General features: G+C 42.8%; 1 protein-coding gene across 3 annotated transcripts in view; it reads left to right on the top strand.

The window, feature by feature from the left end:
• The window catches only part of srrm3 (serine/arginine repetitive matrix 3), a 72298-nt gene extending 63991 nt beyond the window's left edge, over window positions 1-8307 (top strand). For 2 of the 3 annotated variants that reach the window (XM_085797369.1, XM_085797371.1), the window contains 4 exons: window positions 4541-4842; window positions 4979-5230; window positions 5340-5465; window positions 7377-8307. In XM_085797369.1, coding sequence (XP_085653495.1) covers window positions 4541-4842; window positions 4979-5230; window positions 5340-5465; window positions 7377-7644 — 948 coding nt within the window. In that variant the 3' untranslated portion in view covers window positions 7645-8307. The remainder of the gene's footprint in view (window positions 1-4540; window positions 4843-4978; window positions 5231-5339; window positions 5466-7376) is intronic. The other variant, XM_085797370.1, reaches the window with a different exon arrangement.
• The last annotated feature ends 648 nt before the right edge of the window (window positions 8308-8955 follow it).

Genomic DNA, 8955 nt, shown 5'->3' on the forward strand with positions numbered 1-8955 from the left:
GACTAAAACATGTCATATTAATCCTCAGTCTTTGCACAGGAGGGTGGTCATGTGTGACAGATCCTGGATCTAACTGAAGTCTGATTTGACTGCAGCAGTTGTGTGGTTTAGCAAATGTTTTTTGTATAGCAGCTCTGGTTCTTTATCTATCAGCTCAGTTTGTGTTCCTGTAGTCGTCCCCCTGGCCCCGTTCGGGACTGTGTCATCCACTACAGGGGGAGACGGTCCTGGATGCTCCCCATAGACGAGCTTAGGGAAGCAGCCTTGTCTTGTACTTGTCTAACCAAACCACTCAAGGCTGGATTACACCAGAGAAGTACGAGTTAGTGAGATGGATTGAAATCAAATGTTTTATATCTGCAAAATGCAAGAAAGTACATGTTTTAAAAGTAAAAAAAAAAAACTCCCAGTGAAGTTATCCACTTCCTGTGAGGCCGTATGACAAAGCTTCCAGTATGAGGACTGAGCTTGTCTATGGGAAGCATCTGAGGCCGTCTCCCACGCAGTTGTTGAGATAGCGCCAAATGGGGCCAGTCATCCTCATGCCCATTATTAAAAGATTTATTCAGACACTTGAAACACAAGCACACGGACTCTTGGAAAAAAAAAATAGCTACAGTACGACAACTCACACCTTTTGTTAGTGTGACTGTTATTTTAAAGGGACCCGAGCCATTTTGAATGTAAGCTCCTCTTCATTTTTTGTTAAAGAGTTTAAACAGCAGATTTGACAAAGCTCCTTAAGGCTCCCTCTCACCGTACCTGTGGTTTATGTCGATGTAACAAATGAAACAAAGAGGTGGTGGTGGTGCTGCTGCTGCTGCTGCTGAAGAAGACCCAGGCCAAAATGTGACTGGGGTCCCTTTCAAATGTGCTTTTACTCTTCTTTAGTTGTTCCATCTTAGCAGTGACTGCCCCCTCCAACACTCTTCTTGCCCTCGTCTCCTCCTCTCCTACCTGTTCATCATCTGTGTCCTGTGTGACTCACGTCTCACTCTTGTTGTCCTGGCATTTTTCTTCCCACTTATCTTTCATATTATATCTGCCAGCTCTGCATGCCCCCTCCCTCCTCCTCCTCCTCCTCCTCCTCCTCCCTTCAGCTACTCTACTCTACATGGATGTCCACTAATATGACAATTAACTCTATCCGCTTACCTTTACTCCCCCCACCCACTGACCCACCCACCCCCACCCCGTTTTGATACAAATATGGCTGCATTTGTACAAGCGAAAAAGACAAAGCAAATCATGTAGGTTTTTTTTAATTTTTAGTTTCATCCTTTGTTTCTAATTTTACTTTAATTTTAAATTCCATGTGGATTTTTTTTTTGTTTTTTTTTTGTTTTTCTCCCCCCTCTATTTTCTTTACACTTTTTGGTTTGTTTAGTTCTCCTTAGTCTCTGGACTAATATGTAGCTTTGATACTAAAAGAGGTCATTGTCTTTTTCCCATTTCGCTGCGGAGAACATTCCTTTCTCCCTTTTTTCTTTTTTCTTTCTTTCCTTTTTTTGTTGATATTGCATACGTGTCACTGATTGAAATGGAAGGTAGGTAATGCTTTGCCTACGCACGTGATCTTTATGCAGATGAGAATGTGACAAGCACCCTAGCCTGAGTGACGTCAATGTTTCTCTCTCTCTTTCTCTTTCTCTCTCTCTTTCTGTTGTTTACCAATGGTCTTTAACCAAATTAATTTGACTTCATCAATTATGATTTGACTCTTGAAAGATTGGATTACGTAGATCTCTGGTTTTTCTCTTTCCTCCTTAACTTCATTCTGAAGTCCAATATCCCGCTCTATTATCCAGGTCCATTTCTTTCCATTTTTTCCTTTTTTCTTTCTGTTTTGGTAGAATGCATTCCTGTTTGTCCAGCATCTCTCTGTTTGTTGGTGAATTGGTACATCCGTCTTATGATTTTCACCATATTGATTTCCACAACCTTTTCTAACAACTGTCATAAACACCAGTGGTTGTGTCTTTTCTTACAAAACCGCTTTAGTTGTCTTCTCCCAGGTGGAGAACGGCTCTTCTTTCTGCAACGATCAGTCGGCGCTTTTGCTGTATCGTAGATGACAGAGCAGTTCAGATAGACATGATAATGCATGTGGAAGAGCCAGCTGTGTTTGGTTTCATATAAAAGGCCTTTTGGACATTCACCCTCTCTTTTTCTGACCTGCTTGGAACGAGCAGTGTAGAACTGTGCATCATATTTCAGTCCCTAAACTCCTGCTTTATCACACAGCCAAGTTTTTCTTTTTTTTTTCTTCTTTTTTTTTGGTCGAATGCTTAAAATAGGGTTTGACCCTCTCTACCATACACAGTGTAAAGGATAAGGCTTACAATACTCTGTTTTCTAACTGTTAATAATTCCCTTGCAAAGACCTAAATCAACAATGTGTCAGTGCCCAGATGGAATATTTTAAAAGGCAAGTTTCATGTTTAAACAAGCATCAGCAGCCAGTGAGCTCTGTGGGGCTGTACTTATAATAGATACAGACATGCTGTGAGTTAATGTTAATGTTACTTAGCATTCGGAAGTTTTGTTGTTAACCAGCTATAGCACGCTCATGTCTGCTAGCCAGAATTATAAAATACAACTGAGGCTGATGAGAGTGTGTTTCATTTTGCAGGAATTGAAGAAATTAGAATTCTGGTCTCATAAAGGTGCCGGAAAACCAAAGTTTGCAGATGTTATTCTGAGGCAGATATCGATGTGTGAGTTAAGTTTAACGATTGTGAGGACTGGCAAACTCACATCTCTTCCAACGTTCGTGGCAATCCATAGTGGAGGAGAGATTTCAGTCTGGACCAAAGCAGTGGACTGACTGACAGGCCGATGTTTCCATCCAGAACCATAATGCAGCATGTACAGTACTAGGGGGCTGCTAATGGGGAACCGATACACATTTGGTGCTATAGTGAATTATTTACAGAACCAGAGTGTACAGCACCTTTATAATTGAAAGAATGTGTCACAGTGTGAAAAGCATGTCTCACTTTTTTGGAAACAATGGAGCTCTGTGTTAGTGAGGTGTATTGACTGTACTGTAAGGTATCTATTGTATCATCATCACAGTAGAATCAGTACATTGCTGATTTTGGTCTTTCATGGGATTTATTGAGAACAAGAAAAACAGAATATTTCCAGCCTTGCTCATTTTCAAGCTTCAAGCTAATTGAGTCTATTCATGACACGTATATTTAAAAAAAAAAAAAAAAAAGAAAAGAAAAAGGATCCGATCACACTCTTATTGGTTTATAAGTTAAATGCAGTTTCACTGGGCTTTCAAGTGTTTCTGGGTGTTCTCTTATGTTAGTACTTTCCCCCCCAGAATAACCTCTGATGGCCATAAAATGTGGCTGAACCTGAGTCAGTCTCAGTAATAACCTCACACACTGTGCTGTTATGAAGCAGCAGCTCCCTGGAACTACATTACTGGAAACTAACTGTGATAACTGTAAGTGTCTGGTATCAAGAGTCCACGAGCACAAGCACTGATTGTAACCACTAAAGCAGAGGTAGTTATCCTGTAAACATGTCAGGGAGTAAAATAACACCTTCCCAGTTCTAGATACGACACGGAGAGAGAGAAAAAAAAAGGTAAAGAAAATACCTTTTACTCTCACCAGCCAGTTGCTCTCTGATGTTTAGGAAGGCGACTGGGCCCAGAGGATTTACTCTCTGTGTGAGGGACGCCCTGCACATTGTGGTTTTCCTCTTTGCTTTTGAGTTCTTTTCCATTGATTTCCATGCATTGTCTCATGAGTCACTGGCAGGGAAGGGTTTTGTGTCTTTTTCTCTTGCATTTTGTGAATCTAATGATGCACTTATGTTGCCCCACTTTTCCCTTTTCTTCATACCTTACCTACTAAAGGAGGGAATACCACTTTATTGGTAAGTGGATGTTAACCAGAAGGGAGTTAAACAAGAGTAACCATTAAAAAAAAAACAAAGAAAATGGGTCGCTGTTCACATCTCAGCAATTGTCTTCAGGAAAAAAAATCCAGAAAGAGAAAATTGAGTAGCAGACGATTTGTTTTCTGATTCGATTGATTCAATAATTGTGATCTTTATTTTGTTCCTTCCATTTCTGTGATGTTCTGTCAAGTTGTCTTCTCTTTCTGTTTTGTTTATTTTTTCAACCATTACTAAAATAACTGAAGAAGTCCTCTTTTTCTACTCTACAAAATCTGTAGCTCTGTACTCTCTGCCTCTGCTCTTTAACTTATTTGGTTCACAGTTTTGTTTTTACTTTTTCCCTCTCTTCCTCCTCTTCCTAGTTTTTTTTGTTTGTTTTTGCGATTATGATTTCTTCAACTCATTATGGTTTTGCATGCCAAGTATTGCATGCGCTGCACCATAGAGGACTATCTATAAGCCATATGGAGAAAACCTAGATCTTTTTCTTTTAGATGTTTACCTTCTTTTGGCAAGTACACCGTAGCACTCAATCACCAGCCAGAAAACACTCTAATGCTCTTTTTGTCCTTTTTCTTTTTTTTCTTTTTTTCCTTTGTTGGTCATCATTTCTCCACAGAAGCTCCATCTCCTGACCGCTAGTGCTGCAAGCATCCAGCCCGCTCTGCTCCGAGAGCACAAGCTCCACAGCGCCCCCAGCAGGAGCCAAACGGGGCCGACGTGCGCGGCAGCAGCAGCAGAGGCTGGGAGTGTGGACGGCAGGAGCGCGGCTGTAGGGAGCTCTGTGACCCAGACGCCCGGGAGGAGAGGGAGCCAGAGAGGCCAGAACAAGAGCTCCCACTCCCCTGCCCACAGCAGCGACTCGACCCACTCCCAGCACAACCACGCTCACAAAGGGAGGAACTCTCGGCACCAGAGAAAGTGAGTATTCTTCACGCAGCCGACATCTCTCCGGCTCTTATCACTGCTGGAAGGCTCAACCTCAGATCTGCCACTGAGAGAGGAAAATTATTTGATTTTTTTTTCTTTTTTCTTTTATACCACCAATTACCCCCAGGACAAAAGGAGGACACTCTTCCAAGCGCCACCACCGCTCCAGTCGAGGTCAGGCGCACCACCGGAGCCCGTCAGCGTCTCCTGGACGACACTCGCACACGTCAGGCAGGAAGAAAGAGGAGGCGCGGAGCAAACCCAACCTCCGACAGCGCAGCAGCTCCTGGAGCAGCGGGCGGTCGTCCTCACACTCCGCGTCCAGAGACAGAGGCCCCAGCAAGGCCAAGTCCCCACACAACAGACAGAACAACTCCAGGTGAAACACACCGGCGCTCTGCTCCCTGCCTGTTCCACTTCTCTGTCAGATTATATATTTGTTCCATTTTTGTTCTGACTCCTGGTGGTTGTGTCTGTGTGCCGTGCAGAGAAAGGGACAGCCCAAACCGCTCTGACACCGACAGTCGAGCTCGCCGCCGCTCACGCAGCTACTCGCCCATTCGTAAAAGGAGAAGAGATTCACCCAGCTTCATGGAAGCTCGCAGGATCACCAGGTAACACAGTGGTCCAGACTGAGAGGTGGATGTAGATTTACAGTATACACAACAAGCTGCAGTGATTTTTATATCAGGTGAAAATGAACTGCACTTACACATGACACACTTTCATATACAGTTTATTATTCTCTGTGGTTTAGATATTTCCCATAATTTAAAGGTAAGGAAAATATCACACTTTCATCCCGGAGTTAATCAAAAATAGAATTTTGCACAAAGTTCGGCCTACATCGTCTGATAGATGAGTTATTACACTAATTTTATGACCCAGAGTGGAATCAAATTCAATTTTCTTTTCTGTACAACTTTAACAGTACTCTCATGTTAGTGAAGAAGTTGTGTTTTTTTTTAAACTCTTTTTAAATAACTAAAATGACAAGCAAAATGAATCAAATGTGGGAAGTTGCTCCAGTTCTAACTAAAACACAGAAATTAAAAAAAAACAAAACACTTTCAGATGTATTGAACTCCTTGTGTTAAGTTAGAATGAGGAACTGAAGGATGGATATGGTGATGATGCGGATGTCTGGTTGGCAGATTTGGTTTGATTGGCAGCGACACAGATTAGATATATATTGGATAAGTGTATCTTTGTATATATACAGTATGTGTATGTGTGTTTGCATGTACAGTATATTTATTTTGTATAAATTCAACAAACAAGTTTTTATAGGTACTGAAGTAATAAAAAGCTGCAAAACTGTTCATCCCAATATTGGCCATAAGATCAAAGATAAGCAGGAATAAATCAAATGGTGAGGTCTCAGATGATGATGATTTATTTAATCTGTTTGATTTTAATGAATTGCTTCGTACTCATTCACAAATCTCCTCCATGTTGAGCGTATGTTTGTATTTTGTATTTTGTTTCTTCCTCTGCTGGTGACAACATGTTTGTTCAAGCGTCTCCTCTGTACTTTCTCATGCAAGTGTAAATAGTCATGTGTGAAATGTGTGTACCTTGTCATCTTTTACTCCCCTCCTAAAGGTCCCGATGCCAAGACAACGGGAGGCTGCTGATCTGAGCTGTTGCAGGCTTGTTACCCTGGTAACAGTTGCCGTGCAGCAGGACCCCTCTATTCTGACCCCTGAAGCTCGGCTGAACAGCAAAAACCCGTCAGAGCTCCCCTGAGTAACCCTGTCGTCTCTCTCTCTCTCTCTCTGCTCCTTCATCTGCTTCCCCTGAAATTCACACAGAGAAACTCACACCAACTCTAATGCCGCACCCCACTGTGGTTATGCACTAATGTTGTAACACAGGGACACGGAGATTAAAACGCTATCAAGGTTTATTTAAGCGGATACCCCCTAGTGCACACAGGCTGTGGATTTCCCATGGCAGATACAGGAGACAAAAGCTGAGGCAGAGTTATCTTCCAGGCTGCTCAAATGACAAGGTGGAGCGCACCTTGTAGCAGCAGGGATACCTTGATAGCGTTTATCTCTCCCTGCACTGTTGACTGTTGATTTCTTCTGGGTGTTGTTGGCGTCCGCTGAGAAGAAGGAGGTTGTTTTGGGAGCTAACAGCTAATTATCTTACAGGAAGCACCTCCAGAGTGGCTATTAACAAGGCAATCTAAGCTTTAGCTTAAACTAACATCACGCTTTTCTTCTTCTGTGTGTGCGTGTGTGTGAGTGTGTGTGTGTGTGAGTGTGTGTGTGTGTGTGTGTGTGTGTGTGTGTGTGTGTGTGTGGCTGAACAGCTTTTTTAATCCCTTATAGCTGCTCTCTTTCAGATCCTGTCATCTTAGGTCTACCAACCTTCTGATTTTCGCTCTCGTGTGATTCACATCCACATCCGATGCACATTTAACATCTGTTAAAAATCCCATCGACACTAACTCGTCAATCTGTCGTCTTTGTCTGACATTAACGCTCCCTCTACCGCCTCTCTCCTCCTGCTTCCAGTGCTCGGAAGCGGCCGATCCCGTACTACCGGCCCAGCCCTTCCTCGTCCAGCTACGACAGCAGCCCGCCTCGGTCCAGCCGCAGCCGCAGCCGCAGCTACAGCAGCTACAGCCGCAGCCGGAGCCACAGCAGGAGCCACAGCCGGAGCCGCAGCCGGAGCTGGAGCCGCAGCCGCAGCCAGAGCCGGAGCTGGAGCCGCAGCAGGAGTCGCTCCCGCAGTCACCACAGTTACTACAGCCGCAGCAGCTACGACAGCCCCGGCTTCTGAATGGAGGGGGAAACCGACACAAGCAAGATGAGAAGTCCTGTTTATTTGACTGTGCTCCAGTCCAGTTATCATGTTATCTTTAACGAGCTCTCGTCAGCGGCCACACACTGCTGACTGCTGTTACAGTTCGGGGGCTCAAACTCCTCGACCCACGACCATTAACCCTCTCTAACACAGACAGAGCCTGGATCAAAGAGGAGAGACGTATTTCGATAGAGCACATTTGAATTTGGGTGTCACTGTTCATGTCTTCACATATCCAACATATTTGAGGAAATTGGTTACCACATGTCAGAAATTATTTGGTGGAGCCCAAAGAACAAATCTTGCTGTATGTTAGCACTTTCTTTCTCTTCTTCCACATTACAACCAAAAATGAAATCATGAGAAACTATACACTATATGAATATATACGTATATATACATACATATATATATATATATATATATATAGATATCCTAGAAATAGGAGCTGAGTGGAAGACAAAAAGAGGACACATCATTTGCTTACTGTACATTTCAGAGACTTTTTTCCCCCTTATCATGTGCTCATCTCCCCAAAGACTTCCATTTCACTGAAGCACAGAGATCAACAGACGTGAGAACAAAAGAAAAAGAAAAGTCGGTGGATGAAAAAGGAAGCAAAAAAAAAAGAAAAGAAAAGGAAGAAGAAGAGAAAAAAAAACAGGAACTTTTTTTTATGATGAAAATTGTATTGTATAGGTTTGTCTGTATAGATGTAAACTCCTTTAAGTTCTGGCTTTGTAAACTATGCACTGTATATTCCATATAGTTTGAGGAGGTTTGTTTGTTTATTAGCATGATGCATCAGGAGAGACTTGCTGCTCGTAGGAGAGAGAGTCGTCGTCGTCGTCATAGTGAAAGATGCCGGGCTGCATCTGTGCTCCCTCTGACCTCTGACCTGTACAGTATGTCAGACGCCTGTATACAGAGGAGAATGGGATGATGAGAAAACATTAATTATGTACTTTTACTCTTTTTCCCCGTTTAAATGATTATGTTGATTCTGCTAATTCTTTGAGTGAGTGTATGGGTGCCTGTGTGAGTGCTTGCATCCGTATGTATGTGTGTATGTATGCGTGTGTGTGTGTGTGTGTGTGTGTGTGTACCTCCTCTGCAATGACCAGTGAGGTAATAGTTCATGTGTATCCTCCGTAGCCTGGGTCTATGGCTACTGTATGGTACTGTACAGGAAAAACTGTCTGCAAAAAGCCTCCATGCACACATTTGTGTTGACCACAGCTATTTATGGATCTACTGTATTTATAAGTTTATTTATTGGGGTTATTT

This window comes from Trachurus japonicus, chromosome 14 (assembly GCF_045865225.1).
Source record: "Trachurus japonicus isolate A0001 chromosome 14, Traja_1.0".
NCBI classification, from domain to species: domain Eukaryota; kingdom Metazoa; phylum Chordata; class Actinopteri; order Carangiformes; family Carangidae; genus Trachurus; species Trachurus japonicus.